We start from the raw sequence: 22,434 nt of genomic DNA on the forward strand, positions 1-22,434 counted from the left end.
AAGTAAACATGTAGCTCTCCTAAAAAAAATGTACACTTAGACGAGCCACACACATGTACACATACAGAAAACACTCATGCTAACACACACTAATGCTAACGCTCTTAGACACACATCATCACAGAGTTACTTCTGGTAAGGTTATGGGCATTAATTACTATAGGCTGAGTATCCTTTATCCGAAATTCTTGGGACCAGAAGTTATAAGGAATAATTTCAGATAGAGTGAGGTCATGTTTCCAGAATCTGGACCGTTGCATTGCAAACATATATATATATATATACACAAACACCCATCAAAAGCTATTGGAGGAGGAAAACACAATATTACTCTGAATATAAAGAAAGTAAAAAAAAACACTTTAAAATCCAGAAAAGAAAGGCTCTGGGAGATTACATCATAATTACATCCTCCATATAGTATGTGCTTCAGTACAAATATCCATTTCTCTTCTGTTTATGATTATCTTTATGGAAGATCATTTGGTTGTATTCCTACCCCATACACTTAAACCTCCCAAGAGACCCTGTTTCAGGTAATGCTACGTTCCTTTGTTTAGAATTATATAAATCACTGCTCATTAGCACGTAATCATATTGTCACTCCACAAGTTTCACAATTAATGTTTCATCAGCAAAATGCAGCCCAAAATCCGAACAGCAAATATATTAATATATTTATCTACCGACACAGCTCAGCATTTACATGCTTATGAAGAAATACATTCACTTAGGGGTGCTTGCACGGTGGGGGGGGGATGAAAAACACTCAGACTCTTCTCTCTCTAAATGATCTCTAAAAGAAGTAAAACAAGACACAATGGCACAGTACCCTCACAACCCCCCCCTGCCAAAAAAAATAATAATACCAGAACACTTACAGATATGTATTGCACATAAGATAAAATGTGCAAAAGCCGCAGTAGAAAGTAGAAGGTTCTTGAAAGCGGAAGTATTACCAGGAATCCGTCTAAGGTGTTTCTTATAGAGTGCTTGGAATGATGCTTCAATAAAGTGCTTCTCAGGAAAGTGCCATGTGCCAGAGTCCAGTGGTATAGGTACATAGCCATATGATGAAGCTAAATGAATAAATACATAAAAAAATACAAAAACAAGTAAATAAAAAATAAAAATATGAAAAACAAAATAAAGTTGTATAATGTCCTCAAACAACTTTCTAATTTAAATTCCGGACAAGAGTTATAGTGACGTGGTACACTATGTTTAGTATGTAGGTCCCTAATATTGCCCAAAAGCTCCAATATTCTTTCTTTCAGTGCCCTTGTGGTCCTACCCACAGTGTGTCCTGTTTTTTCTGCTTTTAGACCATGAAAGTAAAGATTTGAATTAAGAGCCTGATTTCATTTATCTTCTTTTGAGTACATATAATACACAGATTTACATTCAAAAGTTACACATACAGTCTATACTGTTGTGTTTTCTATCCCCCCCTTAGTGGATCTATATTTTGTTGGACAGTTGGAGAGTGTCTTTTCTTGGGTTGCAGCTGCCTATGGTTGGGAAGTATCTTTTTCATATTGTTATCACTGGGTGATCACTCGTGCTTATCAATTAGGAATACATTCTTCATTTATTGATAAAAATAAATCCTGTCAAATAAATAAATAAATGTCAAATGACACTTTTGTTTTGCGGTTGTGGTTAGCGCCATGGCTTAGGGACAATACTTTTACAAAGGCTTTTTCTGTGGCCTACTGATATGCGTGTAGATGAGTCAGGTATTCTTCTTCTTGTAAATGCCTGACTCATTCACCCTCCCAGCCACTAGGTTTAAGAGAGACATAAAACTACATAATTCATTCGCTGACTGCTTGTGTCATTCCGTAGATGCCACCAACAGGGAGCAAGAATTCTCTATTATGCATTACTATAGAATATCTAGTTTGCATTACATTTTACTTATACAAAGAAAAGGTTTCTGCGCATGTGAGCTTACATTTTACTAATTCAGAAGGAATTAGGCAGGCGACGAGCTGCTTGGGCAAGGATGGTTTAATTGGAGTGAACGTTTTGTGGCCTGGAGAACTCATGCTTCTTTTTCAAAATGCAGTTCATGGGTACTAGGAGATTTGTGGTTTATGGCTATTAAAAGCAGGCGGGTTTTTAATGAAAATTGAAAGTTAGAATGAGTCTGTCTATATTATTTTTATAATACCAGGCCCTCGGCTTATACAGCCGAGAGATGGCAGAACTGATTTAAAACTACTATCTATTGTATCAAATTATATCAATGACTAGGTTCTGAAATTTCATGTGTGAAGTCCTGGGGCGAGGACTCAAGTAGACAGCAGCCAGTAATTACATTTATAACTTGATCTCAGCTATTTGAATAAACAGGGTTCTGGCGCTCTAAGCCATTAATATGATGTCACACGCATTTGTCTTCCGGGTCTGGCATTTTTAGACAGGAAGCAGGCCATTAGAAAGTGGAGGCCTGTACTCATTGAACAAGGACTTTTGTCTCCCGGACCTTCTGCTGCTAAATAAAGATGAGGAGTCCAGTCCATTAATTGATAATGCTGGATAGGCTTTGAAAAGTGAAGTACATTTTTTCCACCCTTCGAGTGCCAAGGGGTTGGCAGTGATTTTAACTATCCAAATTCCTGGCCCCCGATGTGTGCTTAGATGGGTGACACCTGAGCAGGGGATGAGGGGGTATAGTTGGAGACTATACCCCATGGCTTTTATTATTACCCTTTTCCTCACTGCGTAAAGTGTGGGGAAAGAGGGAGGACGATCACCCCCATCCTATTCTTAATAGAGGGGCAAAGGGAAAAGGAAGGTGGTTTTTCAAACCACCAGGCAACCCGCTGAGATGCAAGGTAAATTTGAGAGTCACTTCTTGCAAGCAAATGGCACGTTACTGAATCAGCGAGTTACTTGCTTATTTCCTTCAACTTGACTTTCCTTCTTTCAGTCAGGTGTAGGAGGTAGTTAGTGACTTTTTTGCAGGTGTAAATGCAAGTTAGCCTTAGTGGATAAGTTGTACTTTTGTCCAACTTATGTAAGTTTGCTGCTGCTTGGTATATTTAACTCAATCTCACAGTTCAGCGAATAAACCCCACTGATTCTTTATTATACGCCTTACAGTAGATACAAGAATAAAATTCTATGGAGTAATTGGTCTTCTATAGCATTGCGATCAACAGCTCAGTGTGGTGTTTGAGCATCACCCACAATATCACCACTCACAACAATGGCGGCCTCCATGTCTCCAGAGAAAGATAGTTTATTGGAATAAAATGAGGTGCTTTTATACCGAAAGAAAAATATCAATGGGTCTTCCTCGAATCTTGTATTGCAGTTGGCTTAGAAACCGTTTTATTGAGTTTTAACATTTTATGCTCTGTTGACTAAATGTTTTTAGGTGGCGGGTATCCTTTAGGAATTAGCTATCATCTCATTCTTGCAGTTTTCATGTGTTTTTGAGCCTCAGTGTCAGCCCTTTTGACTTGAGGGATGTGCTGCTCTTAGATGGCACCACGTGCTGCCAGGCAGGGTAGATGCTCCAAAAACAAAACATTTATTTTGATTATTGATTATTATGTGCAGTGTTACATAATTACTAAAACCAGCTTGGGTAGGAGTTTACCTGTAAATTATAAATGAAATTATTTCTTTCAAGGAGCACAGCATTGTAGATTGCTTTCAAGGATGTAAGAAATATGAGTCATTGCAATATCTCCAAGGTCCTCCTTAATTTCTTCCATTTGGACCACTTATGAAAGAGGAAGTGTTAAAAGCTTAAGAAACTAATTGTAAGTGAAACAAGCTATTAGCATCAGCCATGGCAATGGTAATGGAAGAGGATGAGAGAGAGAGAGCCTCTAAATTCTGATATAACAGAACAAGAAGCGAAACATTAAAAGGCACAGCAAAGTTACAGAGAAAGATAAAAAAAAAAGTCTGCTGGAATAACGAGGAGAGGAAACGAGATTAACACAATTACCGAAGATGATAATGCAACAAAAAGCAGAATGGGAAGATATTTCAGAAATCAATCCATACTATAATTGACGCAAAAAAAGATTAAGTGACTTGACCAAATCTTCTAAAAAAGAAAAAAAAATAGTGACTGTTGACTACCCAAGCAGCTTTGTGCTTCTGTATAATATCCTAATCAAAACTGTTCAACGTTGCAACTGGAACAAAGTGGTTGTGAAGATCTGGGATGTGATAAGAATTTATGAAGCCTTTAAACAGAAGAGTTTCAAAAAGTTAGAGAACTGGACTTAGATTGAAAAGAAGGAGAAAAAGCTGGAATAATGATGTCAGCACCAATCTGGGCCCTTCCGAGTTTATTGATTCTTGCCGTTCTCGTAAAATGTCCAGGTGAGTATATTTGTAAAAATATATTGATTTAATGCTGCATGATTGAACACGGTTACTCCAGAGTGTATTTTGAAGCACAACTGACTACTTTAGACAATAAGTCAATTTTCTGCCTTGGGGGGGTTAACATTGTGAAATATTTTCTCTATAACTTTAATCTACATGATATGTCTTTAGGAAATATGATATATTAACATTGTGTCTCATTAAGGAATATATCATATAATACTGAATGCCTAGTTTGTTTAAAGGTCCAAAAGACTAGTTTTTGGCATCTATGAAATAAAGCTTTTTTAGGTTAGCATGGACATAAGTATAATTATATAATAGTGCAACATATGTACATTTAAGAATACAAACTTCCCCCTTCCATATTATTTTATGTTATATATACTATTAACCCATATGTATCTTCAATATTTTGGTTCTATCTACTTGAGTTTAACATCAGTTTTCAGACAAATCATGATTTGTTCACATGCATCCATGAATCCCTTTATCAACAAAATAGACTGCATATGTCCAAGAAACTTGGTAGAGAAGTATGCCTGGTTACTGTATAATATTCCCATAAGACTATTTCAGTAAATTCAAATAGAAGACTGAATAGCTCCGCCAAAGAAATCCTCCCTGCCGTGAATGCTCACTTGCTCAAGGGTTAACTCTCTGTAATCCTTCCCATGCACTAGTCAAGACTTAGTGTAGGGGTAAAATAGAACTTACTTTATTGGAAACAACACAGATCTTTATATATCAAATAAGGAGTATAATATTATCAATATCCAGACAGCCCGATGGCTCCATACAGTTCCTATAGCCCTCAATGCCTGCCTGGCAAAGAGTCCTTTTTTGTGGTTTTCCCAAGGGAGAGGCAGCAATCCTGGGGTATCAATGAAGTGCTCAGGGTTCACAGATGTTATGTTTCAAAAAGCTGGAAAGCTCCCCAGGAATAGTTTGCAGAATAGTGTGGCTTGAGCTCCAGATCCGTGACTGAGAGTTCCTGGTTCTGAAGATCTGTATTAAAACTAGGTTTCCCCCTTGAGCTCCCGCTCAGGAACCACCTCCGATTGTGCCCTACCACAAGCACAATATAACCAGCGACGTGGAAGGGTAATGGGTGTCCACAGTGACTTCATTCCAAAGTTCGGCGGACATTGCCGGACTTCCTAGCCACCACACAGTTCCATGGATGCTCGGCTAAGTCCCGGACAGGTGCCAGGCAAATGACAAGAGAGTTCTGTAACCACAAGGGTTAAACATAGTCTGGGAACCCCTACCACTGAGAAAAGTTATTGATTGTACTCCTAGGCTTAAAACTGTAAACAACTGGAATGGAACATAATATAAATAACAAAATAACGCAGCAGATGGGACTGTCAACCCATTTTTGTCTTCCAGCAGTGTGCTAAGCCACATGGGGAAATGAGTAAATGACTTTGTTTTTATGAGTGAACCTGGAGTATATGTGTATTTGTTTTACTGATCTCGGAGAAGAATAACATGGCCACCCTTTAATGTATAGTAAAACAAACTGTATTTCAATATGGAATTAAATGCAAATAAAATGTATTATGGAGTAGAAACAATTATCTCTTTACTGTACTTTACTTTGCAGCCCAGGAGACCAACAATGTTTCATCCTCTGGAACAGCCGTCCAACGCCTTGCAGAACAGCTAATGGATGGTTATAACAAAGCAGTGAGACCCGTTCGTGACTGGAGACAGGCCACCACCGTGTACATTGACATCGTCATATACGCCATCATTGGTGTGGTAAGCCAAACATGATCAGACTTTCTGTTCTTCTTTCTGTACTTTCTGTGCATTAATCCGAGATGAACCTCTCCAAGGCGATTGCATGTACACTTTCTACCTTAGGCCGCTATATTCCCCTGATAGGCGGCAGGTAAAAGTAGTACAGGTAAACTGTATTTATCTATAGCTTCATTATTAAACTATTAAATATTAATGGTAATTGTCATATTACACTAAAAAGTACTTCACTTTCTGCCATATTTGCCTGAAAACCAATAAAAAGTCCACCGAAATCATTATTACTTTGTTCTTCAATTATGCATCTTAAAAATAAACAGAACATCTTAAATAACAGAACATAAGCACATTACACATTTGTCTAGTATATCGGCACCAGCCGATGGGCATGATGTAGCGCCGATGACTCTGGCACACATTATCTTGTCAGCATTAGCAACAGACAATGCTAATACAAATGCTGAATAAAAACATGTAACAATTTCTGTTGGATAACATAAGATAAAGCACATACTCGACCATTACTTTTCTTTTGCCTGGTTACTGACGCCCTTTGGTGGTAGCTGATATGTACTGATAGGGTTTGTAAGTGTGGGCTGATTAATAGGAGAAATCCGGAAATCCACCCAGCACTTCCATACTGTTTTGCCGCAAAATTCCATTTCTGCTCCATAAGTTTGCTCTTTCAAGGTCATTCCAAGGTGGTGAAGAAGCTGGTGGACCTGATCTCTACCTTCCTCCTTCTCAATGTATTTAAGGCAAGAAGGGATGGCCTAAGCGTAAAAGCCAGGTCTAGCCACACATGGGGCAGGACTACTCCCTAATACAGAGGAAACGGGGCAGGAATAAGGGAGCCAAAAGCAAACTCCCCTCACCCAGAAATCAAAGGCAGCCCCAAGACCCCCAGCTGTAGTCTTATAGGGGTAACTTAAGTAGATACAGTTCATTAATCATCAATTACGTGCCCTTGTAATATAACCTTAATTTGTTAATTTTCCATTATTTCACACTTTGCTCCATATGACAAATCAGAAGCTTTCTTCTTCTACAATTACAGGTTTGTAATAAGTGTATTCTAATGAACTAATTACCATAATTTTGATATGTTATCCATGTAAAAACAGCAAAACAAAAATTAACAGTTTACTCTGTATGACTCCCATTCTCTATGCCCTGCTGTGCTGGCGTGTGTCCCAGTTTTCAGACTGGTATTATAACCCCATACTGAGTGCACACCGCCTCCTGCGAGCCCACACAGCCTCCTGCGAGCCCAAACTACTCTGTGTCTTATCCTACCTCCAGACATAGCAATGGGCAATAAACTAAATGGTACTGGACATCCTTTCCTCGTCACTGTCTATTATGGCTTCATTAATCACGTGCTGGGCTAGATTACATCCCAGATTCAGTTAGTTTGACTTCTAAAGCAAACTAACCCAGGAAAACGGGCATGACTCTTTGAAGTCTGCATAAACAATGCGAGTAGAGTATCCTACGCCGGTTACAAGCTCTCATTTTGGCTGATAGTTGGCTTTCAATGCTGCTCTCATTGAGAGAATTAAAGGACATTTGCAAGAAAGGGTCTGGCTATGCCTTTGAAGGATGTTAGAGCTGGAGAATATAAACCCAAATAACTTGAACATGGAAGATTAAATAAAATTAGCACAATTGCTAGGTAGTTTTAGTGTTATGGGGTAACACAATAGTTAAACCTATGTATCAGTTCCCCTTTAAATGTATTTCTAAACAGCACCATGAACTATATTATTAGCATGTGCAAAGCTGTGTTAATTGTGACATATTTGGTGGTAGCTATTAAGTACTTAAGGGGCTTAATTGAATTCCTACACATGCAACTGATAAGAATAAGGTTATTGTGCATAACCATGTCAAATTGTACCATGCGCACAGGTTCTCATCTGCTTTCTTTGTTGTTGAGGTTTTTTTTATGCAGATTTCATCCGTTTCATTTTAGTCTTTAAGGTGATTCTTTTACATATAGACTGTTAGATTCTCTTCGGTGATGTAATAATACAAACCTTCGGTTAATCCTCTAATTAGGCATAATGCCATTAATATAACACTTTACTATATAATACCATATAATTTCATGGGTTTTTAGTGCCCAAGTAAAAACAACAATTTTATTTAAAAAAATCAATATTGAAATATGTAGTTATGGGGATAACAATTTCTGAGAGTGCTACTGTGATAACATTCATTCCTTACTTGTTGGCAGTTTTTACTCATATGCTTATTTTTAATGTAATTGAAAAGACTTTGGTGCAAAATATTTGTGGCTGGTCCCTTTAATAATTTTATATTTTGTGTTATTTTGGGTCCTCTTTTAGATTGTAAAAATAGTATTTAGTAAGTGCGCTACATATATAGCCTATACATTATAATGTATTTAATATATACCATGATATACGGTATTTGATACATTTTCTTTTAATGGTAACAATCAAGACCATATGTGTTACAGGTGTTTTTCTTCAAGACATGACATCATAGCCCTGGGTTTCATGATGGTCCTACAGCCAGATTATGACATTTTCCACTTTCAGTACAGGGAACGTCAGATCTTGCTACATAATGTCCAACCAAGGACATCACATAAAATAAAATAAAATAAAAAGTGACAACAAAGCATCTATTGGTCCAGGCTTTCATGAGTCCCTTTAAATTCAAGAAAATTCACATTTAATGTTTACTGAATTGTTTTAATATAATCCCTTTTTTTTTAACAGGATGAAAAGAATCAAATGCTGACAACCTATATCTGGTATAACCAGGTAAATAACGTAAAATAGTTAGTATTCATCTTGCTATATGATAGTATGGGTTTTCATTTTGTATGGAAAAAATGACATGCTTAAGAGATCACAATTTAAGGTTACTTGAATATAAATATATAAATATTTAACTTTAATATTTACTCATTTAATCATTACTAAACATTGGGGTGCTTTAAATATAAAATTGATCTACAGTAAAACATGTCAGATCTCTAATTAACCTCCGCCATACCACTGATCCACAGGGTTTGTACTGTTTATGGGTTTGATTTATCTAAAATGCTACTAATCCATATTCTTAGATGTTCCTAAATTGTGGCTTAATTTATTTCTCGCTGGCTACAAATATTTAATGTCCAGTTACATGAGTATAGCCTAAGGGTACTGTATGTAATAAAAATACATCATACAGAAGAGCTTAGCAAACTGATGAGCACTCAGTTTCAGTTGAGATGTCTTACCTGTCTCCTCTTCAGTCCTGGGTGGATGAATTCCTCACCTGGAATCCCATGGAGTTTGAGAATGTGACTCGAATTTCCTTTTCAACACAAAATATCTGGACGCCAGACATATGTGTTGTCGAGTTGTAAGTATAATAAACAAAGCTTATCCATTGGATTCAATGTAGCAACACGTATACATAACACGACTGATACAGACATAAAGGTACAGCAAGCAGAGAATTATGCAGCTGGTACAAGGAAGCATAAGAAGGGCAACCAACTGGCACATTATATTAGTTGCTATGGTGACTGCACCACTTCACTTTATTAGCAGAAATATTTTACAGAAGTACGCTGCAGTGAAAAGGTTATTTGCCACTTCTTTTCTTCTATTTTTGCATAAGAGCAAACATGTACATACAATTCCCATCCGAGTAATCTTAATATTTGACCCTATAGAAAACCATCTGTGTGTTTTACTGAACAATCATCTCAGTTTTCCTTAAACTAAAATGCCCATCATGCTTTGCTTGTCAAGCCTCATATGTGTAGTAACTGCTCAAGAGCCATAGTCCGTGATGGCCCCCCCATAGGAATAATTTGGGGCATTCTGCTTTAGAGACAGAGCGTAAACTACTGTCCATGGTGCTGAATCTGTAACAAATGCCCATTTATACACTCACCTGTACGGACGCCATTGTTAGATAATTAGGAAAATTCATTCCAATCCATCTCATAAGCCAGAGTAATACACCGGCAAACGTCTAGGACTAGAACACCAAGAGAAATCATTTCAAAAACAATTCATACATTAGCGAAGTTGATTGAACAAACACATGTTTTTATTTTAATGCAACTTTAGTGTTAACGTGCATATCCCCATCATGATTTCTCATTTTTATATTCTTTAATATGCTGCATGTCAATGTTTTCATGTAAAATTCATTAGATTAAGTATATTGTTTCTCCAAAAGTCCCCGATACCAAAAATGAATATAAGGGGTGTATAATTTCACCAACTATACACTAAAAAACAAGACGGCAGTATTTGCTGATAGATAGTCAACGCCAAATGTCGTAGTAGACTTGGAGAAGGATTGCCACAGATGTCTATAACAACCAGTGTGGAGAAGCCATTTAAGGAAGAGTAAAAAAATTAAGTTTCAGGGAAAAAAAATGTATTGAAACAATGCAAACACCTGGAATTTTTATATTTTTGGTATTAAACAGTTGAATGCACAACTCATATAATAAATGTAATATTGTATAGTACCAGATTGACTTCTTCTCTTAGTGTGGCTGTCGAAAAGTCTTTGGATATCCCCTACGTATACATCAACAGCGAAGGCAAAGTGTTCAACAACAAACCAATCCAAATTGTGACAGCTTGCAACCTCAACATCTATTACTTCCCCTTCGATATCCAGAACTGCAGCCTCACCTTCACCAGCTGGATTCACTCAAGTACGTTCTTCTCCCATTACCTAGAACCACAGAAACAGGGCCTGACACATGTAAATAGAATGTATTCAAGAAGTAGATACACAGTGAACACTATGAAGTAACAGAACTTAGGTACCGGCAGTAAAATGTTAGAAGACATAGATGTATTACCCAGCAAAAGCATGTGTAGAAGGAATTGTTATGGGTGGAATTGACTTATAACGATGCTTGTGTCAGAACATTGAGAAAACTTCAGTACTGGCATAGGAGGCCGGGTTCTGTAAATCAGAAATAAAATTGAAATTACTTTCAATTTCTAGAGTGATAAAACAGAGAGAAGGATCTTTTCATTCAAGAAGTATTTATGTTCTCCTACTAATCATATATTGTATATATTGTATGCAATAAACATGAGAACTTTCATATGGAATCAGAAATAAGGCACAACCACCAACCCATATGCATTACACTTGAAAAGCTATAATCCTTTGTATATCGCTCATCCAGTGCTTTTAACTTAATAGTGAGAACTCTAGGGGTTTCTAATTGCAGCGACTACATCATTGTTGTCTAGACTGTGGACAGGAAGTCTCCAAAAACTGTCAACTCAAGAAAAATCCTTTATGGAAAGTGTGGAGAAACCTTTAGAATTTAAGAATTCATTTTCATTCATCCACCTGTGCCGGGTGTTCTCCAACTACAAATCAATAAATAGGGAACATGGAAAAATGCATATTAACATGAATCCATGACAGCTTACTTTGCGTCTATACACATATATAGGATATACTATATATATATATATATTGTTAATTCTCACCTTTTTTGTATTTTGTTTCATCTGCTGGGTTTAGACTGAACCGATCATATACATTATAATTATAATTATTATACATTAAGTAAATACATGTAAATATAGTTTTTGTTTGTCTCGAATTGGTTTTGTCTGTAGTTATTTGGGAATTTACCCCTCTGAATAAGTTCGTACGCTACTTACGATAGAGAGCATCTATATTTCCAAAACGTAATTAATAATTAATTAATAATGCCTAGCCTTCACCGATGACATTGAAGCAGCCATCTACAGGTAGAACGTCAGACATGCGTTTAAAACAGCAAGGTTATGCAAAATGAAGTGTATTCTATTTTGTTTGCTGTGACCATAAAGAGGCTAATATCAGGTTATTACATGTAGCAGCTGTCACCAGGTATATTTGGAATGTGCTTCCACCTGTACAATAAATCACGACTGAAATATCCATATATAGGGTAGATATTACATATGGATCCTGTGTGTGCAAATTTAGAATACCTAGCACTTGTTACTACTTATAACAGATTTAGTACTAAATATGAACTCCCTTATTTCAGCTGTTCTTGTAGTGCATGTCTATGACCCCTCTACATTGTATTTCATGATGTTCTTGTTATTTTGGGGAGTGATGAGATTGCTTGTAATAGAGACACATGAACTGTACATTCCCTAAGTAATGCGATATCACTTTGTGTAAAAGTTGAGTGCATGTTTTCACTCATTCACACAGAATTATCATTGTGAATGATTTGAGACAAGTGACATTTATCTATTTATTTTTTGGTTTTCTAGTTCAGGATATCAATGTTTCCCTATGGAGAACTCCAGATGAGATAAAGACAGATGATCATATTTTCAGGAATTATGGAGAGTGGGACCTTATTTATGTGTTACCGCATTACAGCATTTTCTACGAACAAGAAACAAACTTTGGAGAGATCACATTCAATGTGAGTTACGCTTTGGCAAAAATTCTTGTCTAGAGCCGAACAAGCAATGGGTCCTACCGGGGGCTGCGTTAGGGCTGACATGGGCTATGTCTGGTTCCTTACAGGAAGCCTCCTACTTGCAAATCATAAGCCAAGCAATACTTACATTGACCTAAAAAAATTGTCTACATCGCAACCACACAGGGGCGTACCTAGAGTATTTCACATCTGGGGCAGATCCTCTATGTGACACCCCCCACACACACACACACTTCATAGCTTCTATCGTTAGGCAAAGATTGACAGGGGTACAGCATAACTGTTATTATATACTGAGGCAGACAATGACAGGGTACAGCATAACTGTTAACATTATATACTGAGGGAGACATTGACAGGGGTACAACATAACTGTTATCATTATATACTGAGGCAGACATTGACAGGGTACAGCATAACTGTTATTATATACTGAGGCAGACATTGACAGGGGTACAACATAACTGTTATCATTATATACTGAGGCAGACATTGATGGGGTTACAACATAACTGTTTTTATATACCAAGGCAAACATTGACGGTGGTACAGCATAACTGTTATCATTATATACTGAGGCAAACATTGACAGTGATATAGGATAACTGCTATAATTATATACTGAGGCATGCACTGACGGTGGTACAGCATAACACCTGTCACTATATACTGAGGCAAACATTGACGGTGGTACAACATAACTGTTATTATATACTAAGGCAGACATTCACGGGGGTACAGCATAACACCTATCACTGTATGCTGAGGCAAACTGACGGTGGTACAGCATAACTGTTATCATTATATACTAAGGCAGACATTGACGGGGGTATAGCATAACACCTATCACTATATACTGAGGCACACATTGACAGTGGTACTTTAGCTTTAACTTTATTTTAGCAACCGTTTGATAGTGGTGGATTCTGTGCCATACGTAAGAATGTCTTACTTTTTATCAAACTATTGGTCCTCAAATTATTATTGTTCTATTTTCTGAGTTGAATGCTAACTGCACTATGTCTATTCTGTTGCAGATAGTTATGAAAAGGAGACCCCTCTTCTATGTAGTGAATTTGCTGCTGCCCAGCATGTTTCTTGTGGTTATGGATATAATTGGATACTATCTCCCCCCAGAGTGCGGAGAAAGGATCTCTTTTAAGATCACACTTCTCCTGGGGTACTCAGTTTTTCTCATCATTGTGTCAGATACTTTGCCTGCTACAGCCATTGGAACTCCATTAGTAGGTATGAATGGATATGCTTTTTCTTTTATCTATGACATGACCACAACAATCAGGGGGGGGGATGGCATAATTTGGCCTGGTGGGAAACCAAGTCAGGCGACCCATTAACATGGAAGATTAGAAAAGATTTAGGATACAACAATCACAGTGTCTAGTCATGTCCAACATAAATTCATCAAAAAGGGACCGTGTAAAAACCCCTGCACAAGAAGGTTTCTGGCAGTGATGTTGAAACTAGAGCTTGGAAATATTTAAGCCCTCCACACCTATGAGCAATTTCATATCCAGGACAGATCATTGGCAAATGCTTGCTGGGTAGAGGGGACATTATTAATGAATTATTAAGTGAACTCTGCCCAGGATTAGCAAGAACCCTTACAGAAAAATCCCCCCTTAATCTAGTTGAGGAACTAGAAGAAAAGGTGTTTTTTTCTCCTCTTCAACATTTATATCGTTCCCAAAGTTTCAACGAAAATAAGCTTTTTTTTTATTTATTTTGTTTACATATTCATTGTACTTTGCAATACCAAACAGCGTTAAATTATAAAACTGAGTACTAGAGAATTATTTATGTTTGTACACAGTAAAAATGAATCAAGCTAGCAAGATATGAATGTCTTTGTGATAATAAAATATGAAAAAATAATAAAGATAGCTGAAATATATGACCAGAACAATATTTCTTGGCTCAAACAAACAGAACTTTACAAAGGTATCCACCATACTCATAGCTCACAGAGGCATTTTTTTGAAAGGCAGCAATGAAAACAATATTTTACTTGATTGTGTGTCACTGCGGAAAACCAAGTAAATTCAAAGATTCTTAGATTGTGTTTGGTTTTGTGCGCGGCTGTCCTTATTAATACTGAGGTGATGGGTAAACCTCACCTAGTGCCCACTCCCTAAACCCACTTGTACTTCCCACCGTGTAATCCCACCTTTGTAATCTGCATTCTGCTTGGTCCGGGGCTCAGGGATGTGATGTACCTGGGAACTGGGTAGGTCTCCTGGAGTTCTCTCTCTGCTGGGAGAAGCTTTGTGTGGCGGCTGAGCTAGTCTTGAATTAGCTGGGGGTTCCTCAGAGAGAACTCAGAGTTCTCAGGTATGATGTGCCATGTTCCGTAAACATGAAGTAATGCACAGACACCAAAAGACAGACCTGAGAGGTCTGCTATTGACCTTCACCTCTATTTCAGCCTTCACTCACTTCTCTTGAGGGACCCAAAAGAGACAGCTGCCTATGGCATGTCTGGGAGTGCTGCAGCTGTCTCTTTTGCTCTGTGTTAAAGACAGATCTCCCCAATACTTTGGGTATAGTTATTAAACTACAATATTTTGGAACAAGAATGCCTACATTCACAAGCATCTAGTTCTGTTCAGGTGAACACTGCAGTTTGGTTGCTTCCTGACATGAAAAAACAAATGGTTATACCTTCATCACCCAATGTCACTTATCCGTTACCATGGAAAAGGACCCAATGCAGTTTCCACTGGACATGAATTAGTTTACTGTTATTTGAAAACCAAATTTTTTTTTATTTTAGATACCTTTGAAGAAACAAGTGTATGTATTTTGCAGTAATTATTTCGTAATCTACGCTCCTTTGTCTAACTTAATACTTCTTCAATCTTCTTAGGTGTATATTTCATAGTATGCATGGCATTACTTTTGATCAGCTTGACAGAGAGTATCTTCATAGTGCGAATAGTCCATAAACAGCATCTCCAGCCTCGGGTTCCTGAGTGGGTGAAGAAACTGGTCCTGGAGAGGATACTATGGTTACTGTGTATCAAGGAACCAAAGAGGATCGGTGCATCATACTCCAGCAGATCGGATATATCCTGGAACATGGAGAACAGTGATGCTGGTGAGGGCTGACTCTCTATATATAATGGCTTTATATTTTATGAAAATGATACAGTTGAGTTAAATGTTTAAGTACTTGAAGAACTCATGTCGGTGAAGCATCAGTTTCAATTTAACAATTACACCAAACTGCTTAAATTATGCCTTCGCGTATCACGAAGCCAAAAACACTGTTCACTAATCTGATTAAAAAAATACTTGTGATAACACCTTACTTTAAAAGTACATAGGAATAAGATGTAAAAGTACATAGGAATAATATTCAAGGTTGTGCACATTTTGACAATTTGTCCTTTGCATTTCTAGAGATGTTAAAGTGAGGTCACACACCAGACCAGCGTGATTTAGAAATCTTTACTCTCCCTTAAGGTGAAGGTGGGGTCACATTGTATTTTATTTCAAACCAAGTGTCAGTAACTTAGAGTGGTTGCCAATCTTAATAAAATGCTGAAAATATTAAAAAGTAGTGCTGCTATATTTATGTCATGCTCTGTCCATGTGACGAAACTGGTAGGTACATGGACCCCCCGGTGCAGAGACAGTTGGACAATGCAGCAGGAGATGGGAGCAGACCCTCAAAGACTAGCATCCAAACTTAATGCTAGCTATGGTCTCAGGGGAGGAACAAAGTCACCTAATACGAATCTCAATGCAGAAGGCGATGTGAAAGGGCAAGCCAGGTGAAAAACCAGATCCGCTAATTAAGAAAGCAGGAGACAAGGTTTAAAAAAAACAAAACAAGCCTGGTGTAGAAAAGTCACTGGAACTGTGCAGAAATGATACACCAACAAAGGGCAAAGTGAAAGTGAAGTCTTGACTATAAGCAGCCCAGCAGGAGAACAAGGCTACCCAAGGTGCTAAAAGGTTAGCTGGGGTCAAATGGTGTCACGCCCATGAGCTGACAAGCGATCACATTTTGCGCATTGCTGTGTAGGGCCAGATGCAGCCTACTGTACAGCATTAGTTTGGAGATAATGTAGAGCAGGACAAGCCAATTCCCAACTAAGTTCACGTCTCCCTTTTTGGTCAGAGACAACTTCAAGAGGTAATCTATGTAGGTGGAGGATCTCTTCAATAAAGATGATGGTTAGTTCCTCGGTAGACGCCCATTTATGAAGGGGTTCCAAATGCACTATTTTAGTAAAGTGATCTACAAAGGTCAAAATAGTGGTGAAATGTTGAGAAGGTGGTAGTTAAACATTAAAGTTAATGACTAGGTGTGACCAAGGACGGTCAGAAGTGACTGTAGTAGACCATAGGGAGATGACTTGGGAGTCCTGGTGGATGCACAAATCTGGCATGCTCTTATATCATTTACATCTCTCCTCCTAGTACGCCACCAAAAGCGTAGTGACCTAGAAGAAGCAGTTTGCAGGAGAAGCAGATGTCCAGTAGTCTTAGTGGAATGGTACATGGACAAAATGTCCTCCCTAAAATCAGGGGACACAAACAATTTCTTATCTGGTAGATTTGCAGTAGCTATGCCTGAGCTTCTTTCATACCGTTTAGAAGAGGAAAGCATACTATCATCCTGGGGCAGAGATGATGTGGTCATAGGGAACTATAGGTTCTTAACTCTTGCAATCTTATTACACTGGATACTTCTAAATAAAATTCTACAAAGTGTTGTAGGTAGTAATTCACAAACTCCTGGAAGACGAAAGGACAAAGTCCAGAGGACATGAGTGTATACTTGTAGTGTCCGGATTGTGCCTTGAATGTTATTTACTATTCATCACCCTTCTGGATACATATGAGGTTGTATGCCCCTCGCAAACCTAAGTTGGTTAAGATACAGGATGCTCGCAGGATCCACTGGGACTAGGTGGCGCGGGGGGGGGCTGATGCTGACGGACACTGTTCCCACTGGCGAGGAGCAGACTGACAGAGAGAATGTCGCAGTTCACTCCCAGTAAGTCCTTACAGTCCGCAATAAGCATCTTCTGCCACTTTGTAGCATTTGGCAAGATCTACAGCCTATCAAAGTCCTGTGATGCTCATCCATGTCCCACAGTAACCCTATCAGGCTACAAAGTTCCTAACAACCCCTCTGACAAACAGTTTATCATGCAAAATAACATTTTGTTCTTAAAATTATAGCTGTTACCTAAACAACTCAACACAGGTTTGTTATTGTAGATACTACTTGCAGCTATACAAGGCTCTTTTTAAACCTATAGAATACATTTGGACAGAATAATCCATACGCACAGAATAACTCAAGCAGAAGTATTTCTATTACCAGGGGAGGGCTGGCAGCCTAAGGCCTGGGGGGCAAGTCAAGTGAAGTGGCCCGCTGTGCCATGAATCAGACCACCATATATGCCCATCTTTTCCTGAACTCATATTCATTATAAAAATACAAATATGATTCAAATGTGGTTCAACATAAGTAAATTTAATAGCAACAAAGGATGGTAAAAAAAAAAGCAAAATGTAATGTCCCCCTGATGCTCAGCCAGTTAAATGCCCCCCATGATACTGGCTGAGGATTATGGGAAGTATAGTACACAGCAGCAGGCTAATATGAGTACCCTACCAGGATCATACCATAAAGTGGGCTGATTGGGGACAGAGGTGACACTGGGGAGCTGAATGGGGACAGCAATGACATGGGGGGGCTGATTGGGGACAGAAGTGACACTGGGGACACACTTACATACACACACACACATACCTATTTTTTGTTTTTAACGAATACAAAAAAATATATATAGCTTGTACAAAAATAAATTGGTTTACTAACCTTCTACTTCCACTTTTGGGGGGTTTCGTCTAGACCTCCATCCCCTGGTAGCAGCAGACTATTTTCTATGTATACAGGATGTCAGTGACACGACATCTGGTGCTCCAGCAGTCTGAGTGCGAGGGGGCGGAGCTTTCACCCCTCACGCTCCTCCCATCACTACGCGGCCATCGGTTGCTGGGAATGTAATCTAAACGGCCGCTGGGTGCTGATGCCGCCGGCCGGAGCTACTTTAATACTTTTAAAAAAAAAAAATAATATGGCAAGCCGGATCGGCTATTAAATGAAAAAAAAAAGTATTAAAGTAGCTCCGGCCGGCGGCATTAGCACGCATCGGCCGTTTAGATCAGTTTTCCAGCAGTCTGATGGCCGTATAGTGATGGGAGGAGCGTGAAAGCTCCGCCCCCTCGCACTCACCTTTCACCCCTCACGCTGCTCCCATCACGGCCGCTGGGTGCTGATGCCGACGGGCGGCGCTGCTTTAATATTTTTTTCATTTAATAGCCGATCCAGCTTGCCATATTAAATTTAAAAAAAAGGTATTAAAGTAGCGCCGGCCAGCGGCATCAGCACCCAGCGACCGTTTAGATTAGATTTCGGGCGGCCTGGGGGCAATTGCCCCCCTGCCCAGCCCGCCCCTGGCTATTACCTATTCCCACAGTCTAACGTCGTATTACCTCTTACTTTCAAGCCCCCATCCAATATAGCCCATTTAAAACAGGGAGATCAAAGTATTTGCTTATCCAATGGTACCCTTGTTTAATTTAGATGGACCAAAGATTAATGCTTAAACACAGTTAATATGATTTTGCATTAAAAGAGAACATTCATGGCACTGAAGCGCTTACTATATATACCAGCTGATAACAACCCTCTTTGTGTCAATACACAGTACAGGATCCTAAATAAACAGCAAAAGGCAAATATTACATATTTTCTCCCATGCACAAGCCTTAGCCGCATTAGGGTTTAAACAAAGACACACAAAAAGCGGATGGCAGCCTGTATAGGCAAAAGGAGATAATGTGGTTTGTATTTATGAACAAGCTGCAGGGTTATATTTAAATGATTTTTGGCAATTGAGAGGCGATGTGTGATTGGCTGAAATTCAGATTTCAGTTAGACCCAATCAGAGGTTTTCAGATAATTTTGTATAAACTTATATTCTCTTCATTTTCCAATGGTAGTCACCACCGATAAATGCAGGCCATATCTCTCATTTACACTGGAGTAGGTTTCAGGAAATAGCAGTCTAAGAAAAGGTTCGTACAGAATAACAATAGATGGGGTTTTGTTGTATGTATCACCATGAACACCCAATTCTGTGTTTGACAGCTATACTTTATACATTTTAAGTGCATTACAATACACATAGTGCAGTATATAGTGTATATTATATTGTATATAGTGTAATGCAATGGCAGTCTTGTTCACTCTATAAAGTACTTTCACGGTGTTGACATCATGTAAGGGGAGATGGATCCTTTACTCAAGGAAAGGAAATAGATGACATCATGGATTGATTATGAGTTCGCCCGGACAAAAATGATGTATGCCCAAGTGTGAAACACTAAGTTTAGTCTATGTAAGCGGACAATCATTCAGATATGTTTTCTCCTTTATAATCCCCTAACATTGACACAAAATGTAGTTAGACAAAGAATATATAAATATATAACATGTATACCACCAACATTTGGTGTGTCAATGGTCATTCCCATGACCTACAATTTTGTCACCAAAGGACCCATTTGAATAATTGTGATAATCTATCATTGCAAAAGATGTAGACTTCACATGAAGTGTACATTAGAATGTGCAAGAACAGCTTAAATCAAAAGCACGATTATGGAGAGTTGGTCTAGAGAACAGAAAAACTCATTTATGAGAAAGTAGATGCTTGGTTGAGGTCAATCAGCTTATTTAGTGGTAAATAAAATGGAAATGCATGGCTGAACTCACGTGCTTATGTTTCTCCTATATTCTGCAGAAAAAATGTCTAAACACAGCATTGAAAATACAGAGGAGAATGAGATGCCGGGGGGAGAGATTCTAACTAAGGGTGAAGTCCTTGGAATTTTAGATGGAATCCAGAAGGAGGTTGCTTCTATTCGAAACTACTTAGAGAAAAGTGATGAACATGAGATTACCAAGGAGTGGCTAAAGGTTGGATACATACTGGACATGCTCCTCTTCCGGATTTACCTTGTAGCCCTGCTGGCATACATTTGTTCCATGGTAGTAATGTGGTCAAACTGGCAGCTGGCATGAGATCGAAGGATGGCTGTTGCATGATTTGAATACATTTTTCCAAATTATAGTTTTTATTTTGTGTATAATTTATAAGGTTTGCAATGCATCTGGCATATAAATAACCTGACTAGACCATGAAGAAAGGACACATGTCCGGCCACCATTCACCATGTTTGCTTGGGCATACAATGTATTTCTCAGTATGATATGCAACAGGTTCAGCTCAACAGCGGGATAAACAAATTGCTTGTTTCAACTACACACCTGCACCTTTTTTTGTTTCTGCTTGCCTATGAATCAATAAATGAATGAATGATAAAAAAATACAAAATCTGAGTTTCTCTCCATTTACTGCAATGGGGAATGGTTGTTCATTCCTATGTTTCAGACAAATCCATATAGGGCACTGCTCCCTAACAGCCCGTATGTTTCTGGTCCATAATAACGAGATCCAATCAAGGATTTGAGGGTGAACAACATTATCGATTACTTCATCAGCAAAACCATCCATCTCCCTGCACCTATGTACCCGGAAAAAGAAGGAGACCAAAAAGCAGCAGTTGTCCTCCTGATCTCTAACTGCAGGTGAGGGACCACTTCCTTCAACACAAGCCCGCATACCCAAAAATAATCAACACTTTATTACGAAACTTTAGTCTACAGTTTTATTTGGAGAAGAAAACGGAACGGAATGTTTAGAGCTGATGAAACAAGGAAGTTAATTATATATTTATCTTCCATGTTTGTAACAATTTAACAAAGCACTACAAATGCCTGTAACTAACATATAGGTTCAGTAATTCCAAGCTGTTTTGCTTATTTTTTTCAAAAATCTGTACGTTTGACCTGTTGTAGTACTAATTACAGCAGGTGAAAAACTAAGATCTAATGTTTCGTAGTTAAGAATTTTATCAGCATATAAAATGGCCTATTATACTCAGGATAGATGAATATGTACGCTACAGTGAGCACTTGCGCTAAACCATATTAATAGCTACATTAATTTTAGAACCTAAGATGCGTGTGATTATGAGAAGCACCAGACTTCTAAAATAAAAAAGGAAAAAGTAATTTGCTAACTGTTGATTTCATGTTCCTCAAAATAAAGTTAGGATAATGTGATGCTGGTATTTAAATAACGATCCCTCACATAGCCTATGGAGAAGGAGCAGTGGCATATTTACCTCCGGGGCTGTCCTAGGCTTAACAAGCTGCCCACTCTTCTCCGCCATCTTTATTGCTGGGCATCATGATATGATGTTACATCCTGGCGTTCTCCTTTTTAAGGATCCACGGCGCAGAAGGAAACTATGGAGGGCTGTGTCGACTCAAAACAGTCCTCCACAGTGTTATTGAGCTGGTTTGGGAGATCCGTGGTCTCCCTTTAAACTAGCTCATTAAGTCAATCAGACTCCCTATTATGTGGCAGAGGGGCTACCTACCTAGGCCTAGTCAGTCTAGTCCAGAACACATCATTGGGAGGAGGTACAATACACTATTAAGGGCCCACTTTCTAAAAAGGCCCCTGGTCATCTAGTCTTGGCCCCTCAGGCTTGTGCAGATAGGATTGCCACTTCCTCACTGGTGCCCATGCACTTAATGAAGCCCATGCTGAGGAGCACACATGGGCTGAAGGTAATGAGGAGGTTCAAATGCCACCCAAGTTGCCCCTAAAATGACTGTGCTGTCCAGAACAAGAAGCATATTACCAACTTCTAATTCGGTCTTT

At 38.6% G+C, this 22,434-nt stretch overlaps 1 protein-coding gene across 1 annotated transcript; it reads left to right on the forward strand.

The window, feature by feature from the left end:
- The first annotated feature begins 2,836 nt into the window (after nucleotides 1-2,836).
- On the forward strand, nucleotides 2,837-20,723 carry LOC149297973 (5-hydroxytryptamine receptor 3A-like). The gene is made up of 9 exons (XM_089487844.1): nucleotides 2,837-2,843; nucleotides 5,969-6,126; nucleotides 8,877-8,921; nucleotides 9,401-9,510; nucleotides 10,662-10,831; nucleotides 12,417-12,574; nucleotides 13,630-13,840; nucleotides 15,477-15,707; nucleotides 20,443-20,723. The coding sequence occupies exons 1-9, from the start codon at nucleotides 2,837-2,839 to the stop codon at nucleotides 20,721-20,723; spliced, it is 1,371 nt and encodes a 456-aa protein (XP_089343970.1).
- The last annotated feature ends 1,711 nt before the right edge of the window (nucleotides 20,724-22,434 follow it).

This window comes from Sceloporus occidentalis, unplaced genomic scaffold (genome assembly GCF_023333645.1).
Source record: "Sceloporus occidentalis isolate IW3139 unplaced genomic scaffold, rSceOcc1.0.p SCAF_35, whole genome shotgun sequence".
Taxonomy (NCBI): Eukaryota; Metazoa; Chordata; class Lepidosauria; order Squamata; family Phrynosomatidae; genus Sceloporus; species Sceloporus occidentalis.

Excerpts from the sequence above, each read along its gene's own strand:
- LOC149297973 (XM_089487844.1), top strand. Across the intron at positions 8,922-9,400 it reads CCTATATCTGGTATAACCAG|TCCTGGGTGGATGAATTCCT; the intron begins GTAAATAACGTA and ends TCTCCTCTTCAG. Across the intron at positions 12,575-13,629 it reads TTGGAGAGATCACATTCAAT|ATAGTTATGAAAAGGAGACC; the intron begins GTGAGTTACGCT and ends ATTCTGTTGCAG.